Genomic DNA, 25,000 nt, shown 5'->3' on the forward strand with positions numbered 1-25,000 from the left:
TCACAACCAAATCAAGACATCACAACCAAATCAAAACATCACAACCAAATCAAGACACCACAACCAAATCAAGACATGACAACCAAATCAAAACATCACAACCAAATCAAGACACCACAACCAAATTTAAGACATCATAACTAAATCAAAACATCACAACCAAATCAAGACATCACAACCAAATCAAGACATGACAACCAAATCAAAACATCACAACCAAATCAAGACACCACAACCAAATCAAAACATCACAACTAAATCAAAACATCACAACCAAATCAAGACATCACAACTAAATCAAGACATCACAACTAAATCAAGACATCACAATTAAATCAAGACATCACAACCAAATCAAAACATCACAATCAAATCAAGACATCACAACCAAATCAAGACATCACAACTAAATCAAGACACCACAACCAAATCAAGACATGACAACCAAATCAAAACATCACAACCAAATCAAGACATCACAACCAAATCAAAACATCACAACCAAATCAAGACACCACAACCAAATCAAGACATGACAACTAAATCAAGACACCACAACCAAATCAAGACACCACAACCAAATCAAAACATCACAACCAAATCAAAACATCACAACTAAATCAAAACATCACAACCAAATCAAGACATCACAACTAAATCAAAACATCACAACCAAATCAAAACATCACAACCAAATCAAGACATCACAACTAAATCAAAACATCACAACCAAATCAAAACATCACAACCAAATCAAGACACCATAACTAAATCAAAACATCACAACCAAATCAAGACATCACAACTAAATCAAAACATCACAACCAAATCAAGACACCATAACTAAATCAAAACATCACAACCAAATCAAGACATCACAACTAAATCAAAACATCACAACCAAATCAAAACATCACAACCAAATCAAGACATGACAACCAAATCAAAACATCACAACCAAATCAAGACATCACAACTAAATCAAGACATCACAACTAAATCAAGACATCACAACCAAATCAAGACATGACAACCAAATCAAAACATCATAACTAAATCAAGACATCACAACCAAATCAAGACATCACAACCAAATCAAAACATCACAACTAAATCAAGACATCACAACTAAATCAAGACATCACAACTAAATCAAGACACCATAACTAAATTAAGACATCACAACCAAATCAAGACATCACAACTAAATCAAGACATCACAACCAAATCAAAACATCACAACTAAATAAAACATCACAACCAAATCAAGACATCACAACTAAATCAAGACATCACAACCAAATCAAGACATCACAACCAAATCAAGACACCATAACTAAATCAAGACATCACAACTAAATCAAGACATCACAACCAAATCAAAACATCACAACTAAATCAAAACATCACAACTAAATCAAGACATCACAACCAAATCAAAACATCACAACTAAATCAAGACATCACAACTAAATCAAGACATCACAACTAAATCAAGACACCATAACTAAATCAAGACATCACAACCAAATCAAGACATCACAACCAAATCAAGACATCACAACCAAATCAAGACATCACAACCAAATCAAGACATCATAACCACATCAAGACATCACAACCAAATCAAAACATCACAACTAAATCAAAACATCACAACCAAATCAAAACATCACAACCAAATCAAGACATCATAACTAAATCAAAACATCACAACCAAATCAAAACATCACAACCAAATCAAGACATCACAACTAAATCAAAACATCACAACCAAATCAAGACACCACAACCAAATCAAAACATCACAACTAAATCAAAACATCACAACCAAATCAAAACATCACAACCAAATCAAGACATGACAACCAAATCAAAACATCACAACCAAATCAAGACACCACAACTAAATCAAAACATCACAACCAAATCAAAACATCACAACCAAATCAAGACATCACAACTAAATCAAAATATCACAACTAAATCAAAACATCACAACCAAATCAAAACATCACAACCAAATCAAGACATCACAACTAAATCAAGACATCACAACTAAATCAAGACATCACAACCAAATCAAGACATGACAACCAAATCAAAACATCATAACTAAATCAAGACATCACAACCAAATCAAGACATCACAACCAAATCAAAACATCACAACTAAATCAAGACATCACAACTAAATCAAGACATCACAACTAAATGAAGACACCATAACTAAATCAAGACATCACAACCAAATCAAGACATCACAACTAAATCAAGACATCACAACCAAATCAAGACATCACAACCAAATCAAAACATCACAACTAAATAAAACATCACAACCAAATCAAGACATCACAACTAAATCAAGACATCACAACTAAATCAAGACATCACAACTAAATCAAAACATCACAACTAAATCAAGACATCACAACTAAATCAAGACATCACAACTAAATCAAGACACCATAACTAAATCAAGACATCACAACCAAATCAAGACATCACAACTAAATCAAGACACCACAACCAAATCAAGACATCACAACTAAATCAAGACATGACAACCAAATCAAGACATCACAACCAAATCAAAACATCACAACTAAATCAAGACATCACAACTAAATCAAGACATCACAACCAAATCAAGACATCACAACCAAATCAAAACATCACAACTAAATCAAGACATCACAACCAAATCAAAACATCACAACTAAATCAAGACATCACAACTAAATCAAGACATCACAACCAAATCAAAACATCACAACTAAATCAAAACATCACAACTAAATCAAGACATCACAACCAAATCAAAACATCACAACTAAATCAAGACATCACAACTAAATCAAGACATCACAACTAAATCAAGACATCACAACTAAATCAAGACACCATAACTAAATCAAGACATCACAACCAAATCAAGACATCACAACCAAATCAAGACATCACAACTAAATCAAGACATCACAACTAAATCAAAACATCACAACTAAATCAAGACATCACAACTAAATCAAGACATCACAACTAAATCAAGACATCACAACTAAATCAAGACACCATAACTAAATCAAGACATCACAACCAAATCAAGACATCACAACTAAATCAAGACACCACAACCAAATCAAGACATCACAACTAAATCAAGACATGACAACCAAATCAAGACATCACAACCAAATCAAAACATCACAACTAAATCAAGACATCACAACTAAATCAAGACATCACAACCAAATCAAGACATGACAACCAAATCAAGACATCACAACTAAATCAAGACACCACAACCAAATCAAGACATCACAACTAAATCAAGACATCACAACCAAATCAAGACATCACAACCAAATCAAAACATCACAACTAAATCAAAACATCACAACTAAATCAAGACATCACAACCAAATCAAAACATCACAACTAAATCAAGACATCACAACTAAATCAAGACATCACAACTAAATCAAGACATCACAACCAAATCAAGACATCATAACCAAATCAAGACATCACAACCAAATCAAAACATCACAATCAAATCAAAACATCACAACCAAATCAAGACATCACAACCAAATCAAGTTCAATCAAGTTGTGCTTTGTTCTACCTCGGGTAGGGGTCTCTCAACTTTTAGGGGCCCAAGTTCCTCTACTATTTGTTCTGGTTGACTCGGGATGTTTGTGGGCGGAGCTGGTGTGTTTCCTCCAGCCAATGACAGCGCAGCAGGTGAGTTTAGGAGTGGATACAATTCAGTGATTGGACGCCATTCAAAGCGGTGAATATGACGGACGTGGACGTAGCAGCAAAGAAGAGAAAATATAATGAGAGTGAGGAGAAACACCAAGTGGATAAAGCTCGTTCTAAAACCAGGGTGAACCTTGTGTTGTCTTTTACTCGTGGACGTTGAGTTCATCTACTTCCTGTTGGACAGGAAGGTGACAAACACCGGCCGTTAACTTGTGCTAGCATGTGTTAGCTTGTAGTGTAGCTACAAGCAGTAAAGGTACACACTATATCCTGCAGTGGGCGGGGCGGTGAGCCCCAATTTGAATGTTGTGTTAACAAGCTACTGACTCTACCTTTTCTAGAAGTCTAAAAATGTCCCCACATCCTGATTTTCCAACTTTGCAAAGCTTTCTTAAAATGTAAGAATTGTTCCAGTCGTGGCTGGTAGATTACCTTGACCTGCTTAATATGGAGAGAGCAGCCAGCTTTCTCAAAGAGGTAGGAGTCTTAGTGGGCACTGGGATCAGGAGATTTCTGTGCTGAGAGCTTTGTACTGCATGTTATATGGCTTTATGTGAATCATTATTTTACATCCTATTTAGTCTGTATGGCTTTGTACCCTGACATCAGATTAGTGTACACATCCATACCACCTTTCTGATGATCCCCGCTGTCATTTAAAGTCATCAGCAACAACACAAATCTTATCCGATCCTTAAACCAGCTAATCACACTACTTCTTGTTTATCTACATTATGGGGACTGGCACTTTGTCCCCGTAAGGACAGGTGGTCCTCATAATGTCTCACACACACACACACACACACACACACACACACACACACACACACACACACACACACACACACACACACACACACACACACACACATTATCCTATTTTCTTGGAAAGTGTTGCTCTGACAGTTAGATAACAGCTCTGACTGTTACACAACTTCAATGAGCAGAATACACAAAAGGTTTTGTTTTAAGCAAGGATTACACTCTCTCTCTCTCTGTTCCTGTGTGTGTGTGTGTGTGTGTGTGTGTGTGTGTGTGTGTGTGTGTTTCAGTTCAGCAGCAAACCCAGTAACTAATCTCTCAGAGTAAAATGAGGTTATTGATTACAGAGGTTTTAAGAGAGGAAATGTCTCCCCCTGGTGGACTGTTTGAGAACAACCATTGTTAACTCATGCTGGATTCTTTTTTCATTTTGTTGTGGATAAACTTGACTGTTCTTCAACTAAAAATAAAGTTGGAGAAGGACATTTCTTCCTGTTTTTTTTGCCCAGTGTCATGATCTACAAAGAAATCTCTTTATCATTCAACTTTCTAAACTTTCTATGATACACAGTGTCCCAAAAACACCTCAGGAGGAGCTACACTTTACCAAATATCCGACTCTTCCCTTAAATGTCCAAAAAATGTTTGCGGTAAACCTTCCGCAATCTAAACAACTGACATTTACAAAACAATGTATTGTCCTCTAAAGGATCAATCGTGACTTAAAAGAACACAAACATGACAGTAAAGCTAACTGTGGCTAGCTGTTAGCTGGTTCATCCATTACTGTAAACATTTTGGTCCAACTCCTTTCCTTGTCAGTTGGATTGGGATTTGTTTTACAGTACATGTTGTACAAACACTTGTGTTGTTGCCCTGTGTTGCCACAGTTGCCAAAAGTTAATTTCTGACATCCATCTCAATTCATGCTTTGTGTTTGCCGTCGTTGGCATGGTTATGTATCACTCACCGATGGACAAAGTAGGACAGACGGCCGACCAACAGGAGGAGCCCCCCCAAAAATACACCCTAAGAAATGTCCCTAACTACCTGTAAATGTTGGAGAACGTCTTTTAAAAGAGTGTAGAGTTTTTAAGGCGGTCCAGACTTTCAAGAAAAATATAGTTATTCAAATTTTCAAAAATCCCAACATGTACACATCACATCCGAATAAATGTTAATTTCCTATAAAATGTTATTAGCATCAAGTATTTATTCACTATTTTTTAAAAAGGACTTACACTTTTCTAGAAGCTTTCAAACAGCAAAAATGAATCTTTAACATCCAACCTGTCCAAACTTTCCTGAAGTGTCCTCTTAAAAAAACATCAATATAAAAAAACATCAATATAAAAAAACATCAATATAAAAAAAACATCAATATATAAAAAACATCAATATAAAAAAACATCAATATATAAAAAACATCAATATAAAAAAACATCAATATAAAAAAACATCAATATAAAAAAACATCAATATAAAAAAAACATCAATATATAAAAAACATCAATATAAAAAACATCAATATATAAAAAAACATCAATATATAAAAAACATCAATATATAAAAAACATCAATATATAAAAAACATCAATATAAAAAAACATCAATATAAAAAAACATCAATATAAAAAACATCAATATATAAAAAAACATCAATATACAAAAAAACATCAATATATAAAAAAACATCAATATAAAAAAACATCAATATATAAAAAACATCAATATAAAAAAATCAATAAAAAAACATCAATATAAAAAAATCAATAAAAAAACATCAATATATAAAAAAACATCAATATATAAAAAACATCAATATAAAAAAAATCAATATATAAAAAAACATCAATATAAAAAATATCAATATATAAAAAACATCAATATAAAAAAAACATCAATATATAAAAAAACATCAATATAAAAAAACATCAATATATAAAAAACATCAATATATAAAAAAACATCAATATAAAAAAACATCAATATATAAAAAACATCAATATATAAAAAACATCAATATAAAAAAACATCAATATATAAAAAAACATCAATATAAAAAAACATCAATATATAAAAAACATCAATATAAAAAAACATCAATATATAAAAAACATCAATATAAAAAAACATCAATATAAAAAAACATCAATATAAAAAAACATCAATATATAAAAAAACATCAATATATAAAAAACATCAATATATAAAAAACATCAATATAAAAAAACATCAATATATAAAAAACATCAATATATAAAAAAACATCAATATAAAAAAACATCAATATATAAAAAAACATCAATATAAAAAAAAACATCAATATAAAAAAACATCAATATAAAAAAACATCAATATATAAAAAAACATCAATATAAAAAACATCAATATATAAAAACATCAATATATAAAAAAACATCAATATATAAAAAACATCAATATATAAAAAAACATCAATATAAAAAAACATCAATATAAAAAAACATCAATATAAAAAAACATCAATATATAAAAAACATCAATATATAAAAAAACATCAATATAAAAAAACATCAATATATAAAAAAACATCAATATAAAAAAAAACATCAATATAAAAAAACATCAATATATAAAAAACATCAATATATAAAAAAACATCAATATATAAAAAAACATCAATATATAAAAAACATCAATATAAAAAAACATCAATATATAAAAAACATCAATATAAAAAAACATCAATATAAAAAAATCAATAAAAAAACATCAATATAAAAAAATCAATAATAAAACATCAATATATAAAAAAACATCAATATATAAAAAAACATCAATATAAAAAAACATCAATATAAAAAACATCAATATAAAAAAACATCAATATATAAAAAACATCAATATATAAAAAAACATCAATATAAAAAACATCAATATAAAAAACATCAATATAAAAAAACATCAATATATAAAAAAACATCAATATAAAAAAACATCAATATATAAAAAAACATCAATATATAAAAAACATCAATATAAAAAAATCAATAAAAAAACATCAATATAAAAAAATCAATAATAAAACATCAATATATAAAAAAACATCAATATATAAAAAAACATCAATATAAAAAAACATCAATATATAAAAAACATCAATATATAAAAACATCCTTTATCCTCTTTAGATGTGAAAATAAATCAATAAAGAATAATCAGATCAGTTGACATATTCAGTGTTTGTCCACAAATAGAGATAAATAGACTCAGACTGTCCATGATCAGGTCTGCAGCCCCCTCTTGTGTCTGAAAGTTTGTATGACGTATAAAAACAGAATAAAACCAACAAACTGAAATGTAATATTCAGTCTGATGACCTGTGGTGTTCTTTGTAAACAGTCTTTGTGTGTTCGTTTTGTTTCTGCAGGAGAAACTTGATTCAGAGTCAATAAAGCTCAAACTGATTTGACTGTCAAACTGACTTTTCTCTCATCTGCTCCTTTAATCCTCTGTCTCACCGCCTTCCCCTCTTCTCCTGACCTCTTCTGTTGTTGTTAACTCTCCTCTCTCCCTCCTCCCCTGGCCCACCCCCCACTCTCTACTTTATCTTCCTCAATTCCTCCTCTTCTACTTAAAGTGTCTTTCTTACTTCTTCATCCTCCCACCCTTCCTTCCCCCCTTCCTGCTCCTCACCTCCTTATCTTCCTCTTCCTCCCTCTCAGAAACACAAATGTGACTCTCATGCAAACTTCTTACAAATCAGAGCGTTTGACTGACAAATGTTTTGTTTTTGAACCTGCAGAGAGACGACGAAGGACGCGACACACTGAGGCACTCGACTGGCGACTGAAAGGCAGGTAAGACGCAGATTTCAAATCAGATGTAAGATGTTTTTTTTTTCATTTAAAAGATTCAGTTTGACTTTTATATCAGAGCAGACTATTTCAGATTGTTTGAGGCTTTTCCTCTTTGAATTATTAAAATCTCAGAGATGATTTTTTTAGACTTTTTCTTACACATTGTGATAAAACTTTGATTTCCTGCATTCTTATTTTAAAGCAGATAATTTAAAATAAGCTTTTTTTTTTATTAAGACTGAACCCATCTGGTTAAGAAACAACTGCTATATATCTGTAAATATACCTCCTTGTGCTTTACTGACTCATTCTTGGATGCATATTTATTCTCTGCATACTTATATGACAAGGGACAATAAACACATTAAAAGGTCTTTAAAATAAGTCGCTAAATGATGGTGCAGTGGTTAGCTCTGTCCCCTCACAGAAGGGAGGTTCCTGGTTTGAATCCCCGTCTGTCAGGAGTCTCTCTGTGAGGAGGTTCCTGGTTTGAATCCCCGTCTGTCGGGAGTCTCTCTGTGAGGAGGTTCCTGGTTTGAATCCCCGTCTGTCGGGAGTCTCTCTGTGAGGAGGTTCCTGGTTTGAATCCCCGTCTGTCGGGAGTCTCTCTGTGAGGAGGTTCCTGGTTTGAATCCCCGTCTGACGGGAGTCTCTCTGTGTGGAGGTTCCTGGTTTGAATCCCCGTCTGTCGGGAGTCTCTCTGTGTGGAGGTTCCTGGTTTGAATCCCCGTCTGACAGGAGTCTCTCTGTGAGGAGGTTCCTGGTTTGAATCCCCGTCTGTCAGGAGTCTCTCTGTGAGGAGGTTCCTGGTTTGAATCCCTGTCCTTCAGGAGTCTCTCTGTGAGGAGGTTCCTGGTTTGAATCCCCGTCCTTCAGGAGTCTCTCTGTGAGGAGGTTCCTGGTTTGAATCCCCGTCCTTCAGGAGTCTCTCTGTGAGGAGGTTCCTGGTTTGAATCCCCGTCTGTCAGGAGTCTCTCTGTGAGGAGGTTCCTGGTTTGAATCCCCGTCCTTCAGGAGTCTCTCTGTGAGGAGGTTCCTGGTTTGAATCCCCGTCCTTCAGGAGTCTCTCTGTGAGGAGGTTCCTGGTTTGAATCCCCGTCCTTCAGGAGTCTCTCTGTGAGGAGGTTCCTGGTTTGAATCCCCGTCCTTCAGGAGTCTCTCTGTGAGGAGGTTCCTGGTTTGAATCCCCGTCCTTCAGGAGTCTCTCTGTGAGGAGGTTCCTGGTTTGAATCCCCGTCCTTCAGGAGTCTCTCTGTGAGGAGGTTCCTGGTTTGAATCCCCGTCCTACAGGAGTGTCTCTGTGAGGAGGTTCCTGGTTTGAATCCCCGTCTGTCAGGAGTCTCTCTGTGTGGAGTCTGCATGTTCTTCATGTGTGGGTTCTCTCCTGGTTCTCCGTCTTCCTCCCACAGTCCAAACACATGCTCGTTAGGTTAACTGCTGACTCTAAATTGTCTGTAGGTGTGAATGTGAGTGTGTCTGGTTGTCTGTCTCTATAAGTCAGCCCTCTTGCCTTGTGGAGACATTGTTCACACACTGACATTGTGAGGACCACCTGTCCTTACGGGGACAAAGTGCCAGTCCCCATAATTCACCACAGATGTCCTCCTAAACCTCATTCGAGTTCATGTCCTCCTCAAACATGTTAACCAGTTATCTGACGACCTTTTTATATCCCGTCAGTAAAAGTATGAAGCAGAAAGTGCCTGTGAGAGAGTCTTCAGTTAATCTATTCAATTCAATTCAATTCAATTCAAAAAACATTATTTGTCCCCGGGGGGCAATTCAAAGGCACACAGAGCAGTAAATTAACAACAGTGCAGGTAGACAAAACATTTTAAATATAAAATATTAAGTGTCAATTTAAATACAACTTCAAGCTTAAACTTAACTTAAAATACAAAATATATAAAAAGAGTAGATATAAGTGGACAGTGATCGGACTAACAGATGTAAACAGATGTAAACAGAACTATGTGCAGTAAATAAGAAATAAATATATTTATATACAGAGCTAAGTGCAAGTAGGCAAAAGAGTCCATTCCAGTAAGATCCTAATTTACGTGTGTCCTTGAGCTCGGCTCTCTTTCACACAGGGAGGGGGACCATCTGCTTCCAGCGAGGCATAAAGGTGCTGAAAAAACAACTTTATCTCTCACTCTGGGTTTTGTCCTTTTCAGAGCTCTGTGTTGATCCTTTGTGCAAAAAGCCTTTCTAGAAATACACAAAGAAACCTTGTCGGGTTTAGATCTTTATTTTAAATTTCTCCAGATTTCCAACACAACTAAAACAGGTCGGAGGTAATAGTGACACACCTGAGTCGTTGAGAATAATTTTTTGAATTCTGGTTGTTTTTGTTAAAGGTGCCGCCACCATGACACCTGTGCTCCTCCTGCTGATCTCTGCTGCCCTGAACTCAGGTAACACACAAGGTTAAAAAACACTCATGGTGCAGTTTTACAATAAATGTTTTTTTTTTACAAGTTCTGGGTACCTGGATATTCTTTTAATTTGTGCCTTTGTCGTCCTCTTATGCACAAAATGTATGTGATAACCTGAAAATCTAGATTTTTACCAAAAAAGGCAAAGAAAGTTTATAAAACACGAGTTTAATACGAAACAGTCTGAACAAAAAAACAGATATATAGTCAACTGATTTGAAATTTAATAGAACTATGTCGATGATGGTTAAGGTATTTATTTGTAAGTGAAAACACATCATGGTTCCAGCTTATTGCACTTTCTTATTTCCTGTTGTTCCTTTAAATGATTTGAATAATTTGAATGTATTTGTTTGTTGGTTATTCTAACACATTATCTATCAGCGTCACTGTTTTTTATCTTCCTTTTTTGTTTTGTAAACCCTGCTTCTCCCTGTAGGTAGACAATATTTACACATTTTGGGTTAGGGTATGAAACATCATCCCAGAGAGGGGGAGGGGTTCACCACTTGCACAAAACTCCTGAAGTTTTCGGGTTGAGCTGCATGCGTGAATACAAACAGCTGAATGTTTCTCTCAGACTCCAGCCTCTTAGTATTTATTCTGCAGCAAGTCTGAAGCCGTTTTCACATATGCACTCCGGATAATGTCTAGATAATTACGGAAGGACCGCTCCGGAGATTCTTCCGACCTGGCTGTTCACATGTGCTCCTCACAGCTGGAGACTATCCCTGTCAGAGGGGGAGGGGGGTCTCCTAAATTAAGACTTGATGGAAAAAAACAACGGGGAAGTCCGCTACACAACGCTAAAATGAGCATATTTGCTTTTATATCAATGCTATGTGTAATCCAATGGAATGACAACATCCACAAAAAAATGTTTTCATTTGCATTTTACACAACGTCCCAGTTTTTGAAGATATAGAGTTTTATCTTAGTGGTATGTTAATACCATGACATCATTCTGCAAAGTGCACTGTTCCCCCTTTACACAACTACAAAGGAACAACGTTAACATCGACTTGAGTATCTCAGTTTTGATTAGGTTTTTCACCATCCCCTTTTTGTGCATGTTAACATCATATTTAGTTATGTTTCATCATAAGGTGATGCTTGGCCCTCCACTTTCTTGTTATATTTTGTTCTTTTTAGGGAGCCTATTCTGAAATCTGGCCAGGGACTACAGATGGAAACTAGCTTTTTGGCTACCTCTGGCATGTTTAGAGAAATGTTAAGTCAGCTGACTGCCTGCACAGGCGCGGCCTCAGCCAAAAGGCATATCAGCAAAACGAACATGGAGGGGGCAACACTCCCGAAGCAACAAAATTCTGAAGTTTCTATTAAAAAGGTGGACACACCATATCTGCAACGCGATGTAGACATTTAATTGTGTTAAATCCGTAATAAGCCACAGTGGTCTCATTTTTATCTGATTTCTAAATGACCGCGGTTTGTGTTGTAAAAAAAATAAACATCACAGCCATCTGCACAAAGTATAACTACTGTTTACCATGTATGTCGGGTTTGAACAACCAGGTTTCTCTGTGTGCATATAAACACCATATCCTGAATCTGCTCAAAACCAGGATCATAACCGGGATACTCAAGTCCACGTAAACCCACTGATTGTAGTGTAATGCGTTTTAATGGAATGAAACTTTCAGTTTTGTCTGTCAGCAGATCATTTTTTCCTTTTCCTGAATCCACAGCCTCTTCTTCTGAAGACAGCACTGGTAAAGATTTCATTGTTGCTTTCCCGGAGAACATCGCCTACTACTTTCCCAATTCAACTGTTAACAAGATCCAAATCACCGCCCTGTTTGATGGAACACAAATCGACGTCACATCTCAATTTAAGAACTCTTCGTTGAACCTGAGCGCAGGGAACACTGAAGAATTACGATATGATTCAAAGGTCGAGTTGAACAAGTCCGAAATCTCACAGAACACTCTCAAAATTACCAGCGACAAGAGAGTCTCCGTCCACACCATCAGCCTCAAAAACACAAGTATGCAAACAGCTCTGATCATACCAGAAGACAAACTTGGAACAAAGTACTTCATCCCACCGATACCTACGATTCAAGGAACCACAGACCAAGTAAATGAAACTGTAACTGAAAGGCAGCCTTTCAAGATCATCATCATCAACGCGGGCCGAGCTAACAAAGTGACCGTCGGAGGTAAAACGAGCAAAACGATGGACCTTCAGCCGTACGAGGTCGGTCAGATGTACATAAAGGATGACTCATACCGAACTGTGAGCGCTAAAAATCCCATGGCAGTCGCCTTTGGTCACACTTGCGCCATTCGACACAACTGCACCTGTGGCCTCCTGTACACCATGCTGCCCCCAGCCAAGGAGGAGAAACTGAAGTTCTACATCCCTCCTGCTCTGGCCGAGGGCGCTCAAGCTGAAACGTTTGTACTTCTGGCAAACGGAGAATCCACCAAGGTAGAGAAATACGATCCAGACAAACCAATGGTCGAATATGCCGGTTCAGCAATCCTCTACCGTCCAGGCCTTCTCCTCAGCCTGATCCCAGAGCCGGACTTTGCCGCCTGTTTTGTTATCAACACCGTTGCTGAAGCACAAAACTTTGCAACGATCGTGGTCAACAAGGATCACACTGACGGGGTTCGCATTGGGACTTCTCCTTTGACAGATCCAGCGTGGACGCCACTGGGGACAAATTATGTCTCCGTGAAAGTTCCTCTGTTGACCAGCAAGAACGTGATTTGGCATGCCTCCTCCAAAATGGCCGTCTACTTTGGGGAAAGCAAGGATGGCACTCCGTTTGGGAATCCAGCACCTGTCATCAGTAAATTCCCAGGTATGGACTGTTTAAGCGAGCATCAAAGCAGTAACCATCTGACCCTTCAGAGTCAGGTATTCACTGTCCAGAGTCTCCTAATAAAGGATGAGATTAGGTCCTGTGTCCACAGAAACTTCTCCCCCACCAACTGATCAATTTCAAGAAGGGGCGGGGCTTCTGATCACAGCTTCTTCAGCAATGGCGGCAATAGAGCTAGTCTTTTGACTCGTCTTTCGAGGGAACAGTTTCCAGGAAAAACATTAAGCTATTAAAATAGACAGCTAGTGTTACGATCTCACTGGGATGCAGCGTAAAATTGATCGTGTTCACACAGTGGCCATTTGTCTGTGACATCATGCCCACGGTGGGAAGCTCATACAACTGTGCATAAGTTCAAACGTAGAATGGTTTAAACACAATCTCTTAATTCAGGATGGGGTTTTAAGCTCTACCATCATTTAAGGTGTTGCACCAGCTGAGGTAGTTCCGATTGCCAGTAGGAGTACAGTCGCAGAGAAAAATGCGGTTGTCATGGTGATGGTGTTAGAATGGTGGGATAACATGGAGGAGGAGGAGGAGGAGGAGGAGGAGGAGGAGGAGGAGGAGGAGGAGAGGGTTTAAGCTGCCGATTGTTGTCAGCAGTGTCAGAAAAATTTGATGACCTTGTTTTTACTATTGCTTTAGTTTTTCCATGAGCCCGGATCTTTTTATCCATCCAATCACAGAGGGCCGTTAAATAACCTTATGTTGTAGTTGGAAGATTTCACCACTAGATGTCACTGTTGTTATCTGACACTGGCTGTCCATGAAGGCTTTAGGCCAGGGTTATTCAACTCTATTGTTCAGGGGGCCACATTTTCACAAAGCTTAGGACCCGAGGGCCAGACAAGCTAGGCTGCGAGTACAGGACCATAGATGTTCTATTAAACAGGAGCGCTGTGCTGTTTTTAACACTTTAATGTGACAACAATGACAGTCATTCACAAGTTTTCCCCTGTTTATAAGTTGTTTATAAGGCCCGCTGTAGGCTTTAGCTCTCACCTCATCATGATGCTTAATCATATCATACAAACATTAGAGTTTGACTTTGTGGATGAACGTCAGTAAACAGAAGTTATTTTCGGCCGTTCGTCTGTTAAGAGACGATCAGACACGAGAGGAAAAAGAGCATAATAATGCATTTTATTTATGGCCGCCTTTCACGTCACTCAAGGTCACCTTGCACACTGCAGGGAGAGAGTCGCAGCTCACTGATTGGTCAAGTTCAAACCTCATTACTGACACAATATTTTTGGTTAGTTTGGACGATACACTCTTCTAGTTAAGATGAACCTTATGTCTCCATGGTAACCAAACAATAATAAATTAATGAATTAGATTTATATAGTGCTTTTCTAAATACTCAAAGATGCTTTGACAGGAAACAACAAAAAAACAAAGCAAAAACTAAGAGAACAAGACAACATAGAAGTAGTGTTGAGAGGATGAGAGTCAGTGGTTGTAGGCGGTGATGAAAAGATGAGTTTTTAGGGATTTCTTGAAGGAGGTGAGTGTGGGGGAGTCTCTGATGTTTTTAGGGAGAGAGTTCCAGAGGGTGGGAGCGGCAATGGAGAAAGCCCTGTCCCCCCAGGACAATGACACAACTTAAGTCACAAACTTACTAGTTGACACGTTGGTTTTTTTGTGGTTTTTGGGGTAGCGTGGACATCACTCACACTCAGCTGTTGCCACAGGTCACCGTTCAACAAGAATTGGCAGAAAAATAAACATTGTTTCATCTCGTCATTAAACTCTTTATATGTGATGTTTTGATCCAGCAGATGTCGCCCTTGAGCACCAGCATGAAACCAAAACAACTTGCGCTGCATTGTTGTGTTAGCATGCTAATGCTAGCGATCTTTATTATGCTTGTATCTTCACACTGCATGTAAATTTACCTGAAATGAGCGTGATCTAGAAACACAGTTAAGCAGTGAGTACAGTATGTTATTCTTCTTTTCTCTAGTCCCTCAATTAAACAACTTTTATACACGAGGGGAGGAGTCAGCCGGCCGTCCGGGCGATGTAAACAAAGTAAAGATAGGACTCTGAAAACTCTGAAAACATCACAGACAGTGGGACTCGGGTGTTACACCCATTGTAGACAGTCATGACTCACAGAGTTATTTTCAGAGGATATACTTGATTTATATATTTAAGTGTGAAAAATATATAAAGCCTTTAATTGTTTAATTTGACCTTTTTAGTTTTGGAAATACTGATTACAAAGACACTTTTCTCCACGCTCTCTGTTGATTAGCCAAAGCTCGAGTCCTGCCGTGCTCGCCATGATTGCCAAAATGTTCCTCCACAGAATGACACACTGCTCATAATGAACAAAATATTGAAAAACTGCCTTTTTCATTCCAGTTTATCACTGTTGTATTGTTACACCTGAACTTTCCCACAGATTTCAGGGGTTGTACCGTGACTCCTGAGGTCGTCCATATCGGCCCGGCAGATGGCTGGCGAGAATCCCTGCAGTACTGCAAAGATCAACAACTGGAGCTGATCAGCTTCCCCGACGCCGCCGATCATCAGAAACAGATCTACGAGAAGATCAACCAGATCAGAGACGACAGTCTCAAGAGGGTGTGGATCGGCATGCGTCGGAGCTCGCTCACCGGGGAGTGGTACTGGCTGAACAAGCAATCAGTCAGTGATACCAACTGGGCGAATGGAGAGCCGGGCTTGGCGCAGGATGGCCAGTGTGCTATCATGAGAGCAGACGGCAGCAAGGACTTTGGCTGGAGTGATGAGGAATGCTGTTCAGACGCCCGTCCTGTCTGCCTCGGCCCCCCAACCTTATTCCCCACGGGGTGATCCAGCAGGGTGGCGAGGGGTTAACAGGAAGGAAGACATGGACATAGTTCATTTTAATAAGAAGTAGAACATATAGTATGACCATCGGGTCTTGGAAACAGATGTTTCCAGTCTTCTTGCTAGCATTCTGCATTATTATACTCTAAGTAGTTTTGATGTGAAATACATTTACTCTTTCTTTCAAATCCCCAAATGAAGGCTGCTGAGAGCATGCGCATCGAAGCCTGGGGTGTTTCGACACCCATACAGTTATTGAATGGCAATTCCCACCAGGCCAGAGAAGAGTAGAAGCTCGGTAAATTTCCATACATTCACAAAAACAATCCTATCTCTGATCAGTGTCTGAGTTTGAGCTCAGAGGTTTGCATTCCTTCAAAATAAAAGCACATTTTATATGAAAGCTGGAATAAAGAGACTCAGGCTAACAACAATAGAAAAAGGCAAATACAGCAACAGACATATTGGGCTGAAGGTCACCAGGGTCAGTCATTGGACCCCTGTCCTAATTCTGAACAATCCCCTTGGTTGTTTCCAACTTTTTTGACAATATCTGGTCTTTCCCTTCACCTCCCTTCTCATTGGTCTAACCGACTAATCTTACCAGTCCATATTTTCAGTTGCCGCATGTTTTTGATTGGTTATCTTTGTATTTTTTTTTTTTCAATTTCCTACCTTCACTATTTAAATGATGCTTGCATTGTGTTTCCTGATGACCCTGATGAAGGCCATAAGCCGAAATGCATCAGTCTAATAAAGTTACTAAAGTTGATATCTCCATATTGCACGTGTATCTTTTTGAAGCCTTTCACTCTGCATGCACCCAGAAGAAAACTACTCTGCTTCTAAGATATAGAGATTGAAATATGAAGTTGTAGACGTAACATGTCAGATAACATTTTTAGGTTTGACTTTGAACATTTATCCAATAAACATTTATTGATTTCCTCTCAGTGTCTGTAAACCTTATCTGAGCTTTTCCCTTCTTTGTGTTCTAAATAAATGAGTGATTCAAAAACAAAAAATATCTTCAGGTTTTTTTTGTCAGGACTTTGTAAGATTTTAAATCCAGACAGTATCGCCTCTGAAGGAGCTTTCATGTTGTGCTAGTGTTGGAGTCAAGACCACACTAAGGGAGACGAGACCAAGACCTTTAGGGATCGAGACCAAGTCAAGTCCAAGACCAAGACGGGACAAGACCAGAGAGCTCCGAGACCGAGACGAGACCAAGACCTTCAGGGGTCGAGACCAAGTCAAGTCCAAGACCAAGACGGGACGAGACCAGAGAGCTCTGAGACTGAGACAAGACCAAGACCTTTAGGGATCGAGACCAAGTCAAGTCCAAGACCAAGATGGGACGAGACCAGAGAGCTCCGAGACTGAGACAAGACCAAGACCTTTAGGGATGGAGACACAGTCAAGTCCATGTCCAAGACCAAGACAGGGCGAGACCGAGACCGAGACAGAGACAAAGACAGAGACAAGACCAAGACCTTTAGGGATGGAGATACAGTCAAGTCCAAGACCAAGACAGGGCGATACCGGGACCGAGACAAAGACCGAGACAAAGACCACAGGGCAAGACCGAGACTGAGACCGAGACAAAGACCAAGTCAAGTCCAAGACCAAGACAGGACAAGACCAGAGTGCTCCGAGACCGAGACAAGATCAAGACCTTTAGGGATCGAGACCAAGTCAAGTCCAAGACCAAGACAGGGCGAGACCGAGACAAAGACAGAGACAAGACCAAGACCTTTAGGGATCGAGACCAAGTCAAGTCCAAGACCAAGACGGAACGAGACCAGAGAGCTCCGAGACCAAGACAAGACCAAGATCTTCAGGGATCAAGACCAAGTCAAGTCCAAGACCAAGTCAGGGCGAGACCAGAGTGCTCCGAGACTGAGACAAGACCAAGACCTTTAGGGATCGAGACCAAGTCAAGTCCAAGACCAAGACAGGGCGAGACCAGAGTGCTCCGAGACCGAGACAAGACCAAGACCTTCAGGGGTCGAGACCAAGTCAAGTCCAAGACCAAGACAGGGCGAGACCGAGACAAAGACTGAGACAAGACCAAGACCTTTAGGGATTGAGACCAAGTCAAGTCCAAGACCAAGACGGGACGAGACCAGAGAGCTCCGAGACCGAGACAAGACCAAGACCTTTAGGGGTCGAGACCAAGTCAAGTCCAAGACCAAGACAGGGCGAGACCGAGACAAAGACCGAGACAAGACCAAGACCTTTAGGGATTGAGACCAAGTCAAGTCCAAGACCAAGACGGGACGAGACCAGAGAGCTCCGAGACTGAGACAAGACCAAGACCTTTAGGGGTTGAGACCAAGTCAAGTCCAAGACCAAGACCGAGACAAAGACCGAGACAAAGACCGAGACAAAGACCAAGACATTTAGGTATTGAGACCAAGTCGAGTCCACGACCAAGACAGGGTGAGACCAAGACCGAGACAAAGACAAAGACAAAGACCAAGGCCAAGGCCAAGACCAAGACCAAGACCAAGACCAAGACAGGGCGAGACCAGAGTGCTCCGAGACCGAGACAAGACCAAGACCTTTAGGGATTGAGACCAAGTCAAGTCCAAGACCAAGACGGGACGAGACCAGAGAGCTCCGAGACCGAGACAAGACCAAGACCTTTAGGGGTTGAGACCAAGTCAAGTCCAAGACCAAGACCGAGACAAAGACCGAGACAAAGACCGAGACAAAGACCAAGACATTTAGGTATTGAGACCAAGTCGAGTCCACGACCAAGACAGGGCGAGACCGAGACCGAGACAAAGACAGAGACAAGACCAAGACCTTTAGGGATGGAGATACAGTCAAGTCCAAGACCAAGACAGGGCGATACCGGGACCGAGACAAAGACCGAGACAAAGACCACAGGGCGAGACCGAGACTGAGACCGAGACAAAGACCAAGTCAAGTCCAAGACCAAAACAGGACAAGACCAGAGTGCTCCGAGACCGAGACAAGATCAAGACCTTTAGGGATCGAGACCAAGTCAAGTCCAAGACCAAGACAGGGCGAGACCGAGACAAAGACAGAGACAAGACCAAGACCTTTAGGGATCGAGACCAAGTCAAGTCCAAGACCAAGACGGAACGAGACCAGAGAGCTCCGAGACCAAGACAAGACCAAGACCTTTAGGGATCGAGACCAAGTCAAGTCCAAGACCAAGACGGGACAAGACCAGAGAGCTCCGAGACCGAGACGAGACCAAGACCTTCAGGGGTCGAGACCAAGTCAAGTCCAAGACCAAGACGGGACGAGACCAGAGAGCTCTGAGACTGAGACAAGACCAAGACCTTTAGGAATCGAGACCAAGTCAAGTCCAAGACCAAGATGGGACGAGACCAGAGAGCTCCGAGACTGAGACAAGACCAAGACCTTTAGGGATGGAGACACAGTCAAGTCCATGTCCAAGACCAAGACAGGGCGAGACCGAGACCGAGACCGAGACAAAGACAGAGACAAGACCAAGACCTTTAGGGATGGAGATACAGTCAAGTCCAAGACCAAGACAGGGCGATACCGGGACCGAGACAAAGACCGAGACAAAGACCACAGGGCGAGACCGAGACTGAGACCGAGACAAAGACCAAGTCAAGTCCAAGACCAAGACAGGACAAGACCAGAGTGCTCCGAGACCGAGACAAGATCAAGACCTTTAGGGATCGAGACCAAGTCAAGTCCAAGACCAAGACAGGGCGAGACCGAGACCGAGACAAAGACAAAGACAAGACCAAGACCTTTAGGGGTCGAGACCAAGTCAAGTCCAAGACCAAGACGGAACGAGACCAGAGAGCTCCGAGACCAAGACAAGACCAAGACCTTCAGGGATCAAGACCAAGTCAAGTCCAAGACCAAGACAGGGCGAGTCCAGAGTGCTCCGAGACAGAGACAAGACCAAGACCTTCAGGGATCAAGACCAAGTCAAGTCCAAGACCAAGACAGGGCGAGACCAGAGTGCTCCGAGACTGAGACAAGACCAAGACCTTTAGGGATCGAGACCAAGTCAAGTCCAAGACCAAGACAGGGCGAGACCAGAGTGCTCCGAGACCGAGACAAGACCAAGACCTTTAGGGATCGAGACCAAGTCAAGTCCAAGACCAAGACAGGGCAAGACCGAGACAAAGACTGAGACAAGACCAAGACCTTTAGGGATTGAGACCAAGTCAAGTCCAAGACCAAGACGGGACGAGACCAGAGAGCTCCGAGACCGAGACAAGACCAAGACCTTTAGGGGTCGAGACCAAGTCAAGTCCAAGACCAAGACAGGGCGAGACCGAGACAAAGACCGAGACAAGACCAAGACCTTTAGGGATTGAGACCAAGTCAAGTCCAAGACCAAGACGGGACGAGACCAGAGAGCTCCGAGACTGAGACAAGACCAAGACCTTTAGGGGTTGAGACCAAGTCAAGACCGAGACAAAGACCGAGACAAAGACCGAGACAAAGACCGAGACAAAGACCGAGACAAAGACCAAGACATTTAGGTATTGAGACCAAGTCGAGTCCACGACCAAGACAGGGTGAGACCAAGACCGAGACAAAGACAAAGACAAAGACAAAGACAAAGACCAAGGCCAAGACCAAGACCAAGACCAAGACCAAGACATTTAGGTATCGAGACCAAGTCAAGTCCAAGACCAAGACAGGGCGAGACCAAGACCGAGACAAAGACCGAGACAAAGACCAAGACCATCACATCACTGTGACATCACTGAACAATCATCATCTTGTGTTTAGGGGGCGTGTCCCTCACTTGGACTAACACGGGGAAGGTTGTGGCCGTAACCGGGGAATAAAAATCAAATTACAAATGGACGTGGAAAAATAGCCAATCAGAGGTGGTCTTGATCGGCCTTGATTAAAAATCCCCCCCCAGTCTGAGACCGAGACACAAGGTGCTGAAAACAGGCGGTTTATATTTCAACTTAATGCAGTACAGTAAGCAGATATAATTTAAAGATTTTATTAATGCACAGTGTACATGAAGTTAAAAGAGTGACTTTTTATTCATTAAAATGAAGTCTTTGTTTTCTTTTTCAGTTTCCATAGGAGGCTTTTGGCTGTTAATTAATTTAAATAAATACAGTTTATCTTCTTCTCACCACATAAATGTGTGTAATAAACCACATGGCAAGCTGATTATAAATGCTGAATAAGAGACTTGAAACATGAAGTCCAAGTGGACCCGGTTATTTCCACCAGCAGCTGACTCCCTGCAGAGCTCCTCCCTGCACCATCCACACCCCCATCCCCACCAGCAGGAGAACCTTGGCCCCCAATGACAGCGACAGGAGGAGCAGGAGGGGAGGCGAGGCCCCGCCCACAGATAGCAGGGGTCGGGGGGGCAGGACGTACAGGGTGGCCTGCTCCCTGCCCAGTGGGTTGGAGGCGCTGCAGGTGTACTGCTGGCCCGGCTCCACGTCCCTCAGCTGGCTCACGGTGTGGTAGTGACTCTGGGAGCCCTGAGCCAGCGGGCCAATCAGAGAACCCTCCAGAAGGTCGTCGGGGCCGAGCCACTGGACGTCCGGCACCGGGGAGCCCTGGACCCGACACACAGCTCTGTACCCGGACTGCTCAGTGCCCTCCACCGACAGAGACAGGATCTTTGGGGGAGCTGCAGAACAGGAAACACACATAAGAGTCGCCCCCTGGTGGATACACTTAGAATAGCACATACGATTTCATCTTATAGATTCTTGTGTTTTATCATCATGTTTGCAGTTTCTAAATATAAATGTAGTTTCACTGTTTTTGGATTTGACACCAACATACTCTCCACTCTCAGTTTGGTCCCCATCTTCTCCTCAAAGCTGACGTGTTCTCGTCCCAGCACCTCCACCCTGCAGTAGTAGCGTCCGCTGTCCTGCAGGGTTGCGCTGTTGATCCGCAGCGACAGGTCGTGCTCCCTCGGGTTCCCCTCCAGTCGGAAACGCTGGTCCTGCTGGGGCCCCGGGTCGCAGGTGGCGGTCCCGGAGAGGCTGGTGCAGCGGTACAGGACAGTGGCGCTCTGCCCGTGACCCAGACGCCACAGCACCTGCAGAGAGGAATGCTGGGAGTGCTGCGGGTGGCTGAAGGTGCAGGGCAGCACCACGGGGTAGCCCTCGATGGCGCGGACCTCCGACTGCACGTGCATGGACCAGCCGTCGTCTCCGGAGCCGAGGGCTGCTGGGAGGGTGGGGTGGAGGGGGAGGGGGGCAAAGATTAGTGGTTTAAAAAGTGCTTACATTTGTAAAGTTTGGAGTCTTTGTTAGCATATAAATAGTTTACTAACATAATATTCACCTTAACCTAAAGATTAAACCTACAGGAGACATCTCCGACTAGTGAGAGAGTTCCCGCCCTCTGTGTCCGGCGTGATGACGTTTAATGTCCCCGACGACCACTGTAGTCACATTTAGCCACTTGTTAGCAACCGCCTTTTTAAAGACGAGTAAAAACTTCAAACTTCACAAGTGGAGGTATTACCTAACGTAGTTTATGTGGTCTAACAAAACACCAACATCTCTTCAGCTTGTGTTAACCACAGACCTTATTTCAGGAGTCTAACCACAAACACATTCAAAATCCCTGTTGACTTTTAGACGTTAGACCCCATGGCGCTCAGATGCTAACTTACTTCCTGGTTTTAGGACTCAGTCCGGTGGCGCTCTATTAGAGGCCGTCCCAGTGATGTCACCCAGTGGTTTCTGAAAAGGTTTTATGATGCCGAATGATGGCGGTCGCCATATTGGAAATGCTGACTTTAGATCAACATAGAAACAAAGAGGTGGAGCTGAGGAGAGGCTTCTAAACGTTCCCACCTGTCACTCAACTCAACCCAGTCATTCAAGTATCTTGAATTGGGATTCATTAGATTAGTTTCTGACATCAGGATGAGGGTCGACCTGGACTATCAGCTGAAGTTTCCACCCGACTTAACCACAACTTCCCTATAGCCGGACATCGTCCTGCGGTCCATCTCTGCCAAGACATCACGGCAGAACTCTCCTTACGGAAGAAGCAATGGAGGCAAATTTGGAGGATAAAAAGGAACTTCCTGCAGCATGCACTGAAGCATGCACAGGCGTCCATGAACCTACCATGAGGAAGTCGGACGCAGAGGCTTTGTTGGAAAAATCCACTCACCAGCTACTGAAAACCCTCCGAGTCACGGGGTCAAAGAAAAGAGCGGCGCTCAGAGAACTGGCTGAGGAGGGGGGGAAAAAAAGAGCTTCTGCTGCGGCTCAGAAGAAGAGACCAAAAGTGGAGGAACCAGGGATCTTAGGACCCCCACCACCCAGAGGGGTTCTGGGATGAAAGGTGGAAAAACTTCTGTGAAGGGGCGCCTCCAAGCTGACTCTCTAAACTGAGTCGTCCCCGACAACCACCGCCGTCCTCGTTCATGCACGACCTGCTCCGACCTCCACCTCAGCGGCGAGGAAGTGTGGACAACAGGATCGAGAGGAACACAAAGGAGAAATCCTTCCTGCAGATTATCACATCTGATCTTTTGTGAAGTGACAGCAAACTTCTATTTGTGTGTGTGTGTGTGTGTGTGTGTGTGTGTGTGTGTGTGTGTGTGTGTGTTTGTGTGTGTGTTTGTGTGTGAGTGTGTGTGTGTGTGTGTGTGTGTGTGTGTGTGTGTGTGTGTGTGTGTAAGCTCACCTGCTTTAACAGGTAACAGCAGAGTCAAAGCACTGCAGACCAGCCAGACGTCCATGATGTATACTGCAGAAGAAACCCAATGTGAGTGTTTGTGTGTCATTGTTTCTGAGTCAGTTCACCCGAGAGTGTGTGTGTGTGTGTGTGTGTGTGTGTGTGTGTGTGTGTGTGTGTGTGTGTGTGTGTCTGTGTGTGTTTGTGTGTTTGTGTGTGGCTGGGTGTTTTTAGTCATTTCTCACCAGGGGTGTGTCCAGATGTTCTGGTCTGGGGGGTGGGGGGGGCATGGGGCATCGGCTTTTAAGTATCACAGGACAATAGAAACATGCCACCCCTCTGGACACGCCCCTTTTTCTCACACATCTTTGTGAATATCTCCGTTAGGTTTGTGACTCATCAGTAAAACAAATTTAAACCACAACCTAAGAGTTAGTATTTGTCAGTTCAGTTCCTAATGCATCGCTTGTTCCTATTCAGGTGTTTCCAGGTGAGTCTTTTCTATTGAAGGCTATGTGTGTGTTTGTTTGTTTTTTTGGGGGCGGGGACTATGCACTTTAGCGTTGTTCATATTTTGTGCTGTTCAGAGAAGACAGGTAATTACCACACAGGAACCTCCAGTGTTTAAAAATGAAGCCGATGCTGAAGTGTAAAATCCTGCAGTTCCTGGAGTGTCCACTAGAGGCTGAAGTGTAACATCCTGCAGTTCCTGGAGTGTCCACTAGAGGCTGAAGTGTAACATCCTGCAGTTCCTGGAGTGTCCACTAGAGGCTGAAGTGTAAAATCCTGCAGTTCCTGGAGTGTCCACTAGAGGCTGAAGTGTAAAATCCTGCAGTTCCTGGAGTGTCCACT

General features: G+C 41.3%; 3 protein-coding genes across 4 annotated transcripts in view; 2 read left to right on the forward strand and 1 right to left on the reverse strand.

Annotated features, from left to right (window-relative positions):
• Positions 1–25,000, forward strand: part of LOC132970627 (cerebellin-2-like) — a 123,990-nt gene that overhangs the window by 58,522 nt on the left and 40,468 nt on the right. The gene's annotated exons all lie outside the window — the stretch shown is intronic.
• LOC132970632 (uncharacterized) lies at positions 8,312–17,514 on the forward strand. The gene is made up of 4 exons (XM_061034493.1): positions 8,312–8,376; positions 10,737–10,793; positions 12,524–13,648; positions 16,080–17,514. Exons 2-4 carry the CDS (start codon positions 10,748–10,750, stop codon positions 16,490–16,492), a joined length of 1,584 nt encoding a protein of 527 aa, XP_060890476.1. The 5' UTR covers positions 8,312–8,376; positions 10,737–10,747; the 3' UTR covers positions 16,493–17,514.
• si:dkey-11p23.7 (V-set and Ig domain-containing protein) lies at positions 21,463–24,264 on the reverse strand. Of its 2 annotated transcripts, none has more exons than XM_061034494.1 (3): positions 24,158–24,264; positions 22,286–22,678; positions 21,463–22,127 (listed from the first exon to the last, which is right to left on the reverse strand). In XM_061034494.1, exons 1-3 carry the CDS (start codon positions 24,255–24,257, stop codon positions 21,703–21,705), a joined length of 918 nt encoding a protein of 305 aa, XP_060890477.1. In that variant the 5' UTR covers positions 24,258–24,264; the 3' UTR covers positions 21,463–21,702. The 2 variants fall into 2 exon arrangements, with proteins under 2 accessions (XP_060890477.1, XP_060890478.1); XM_061034495.1 differs by having other exon boundaries at positions 22,286–22,675; positions 24,158–24,260.

The sequence above is a fragment of the Labrus mixtus genome, unplaced genomic scaffold (assembly GCF_963584025.1).
Source record: "Labrus mixtus unplaced genomic scaffold, fLabMix1.1 SCAFFOLD_53, whole genome shotgun sequence".
Classification (NCBI taxonomy): Eukaryota; Metazoa; Chordata; class Actinopteri; order Labriformes; family Labridae; genus Labrus; species Labrus mixtus.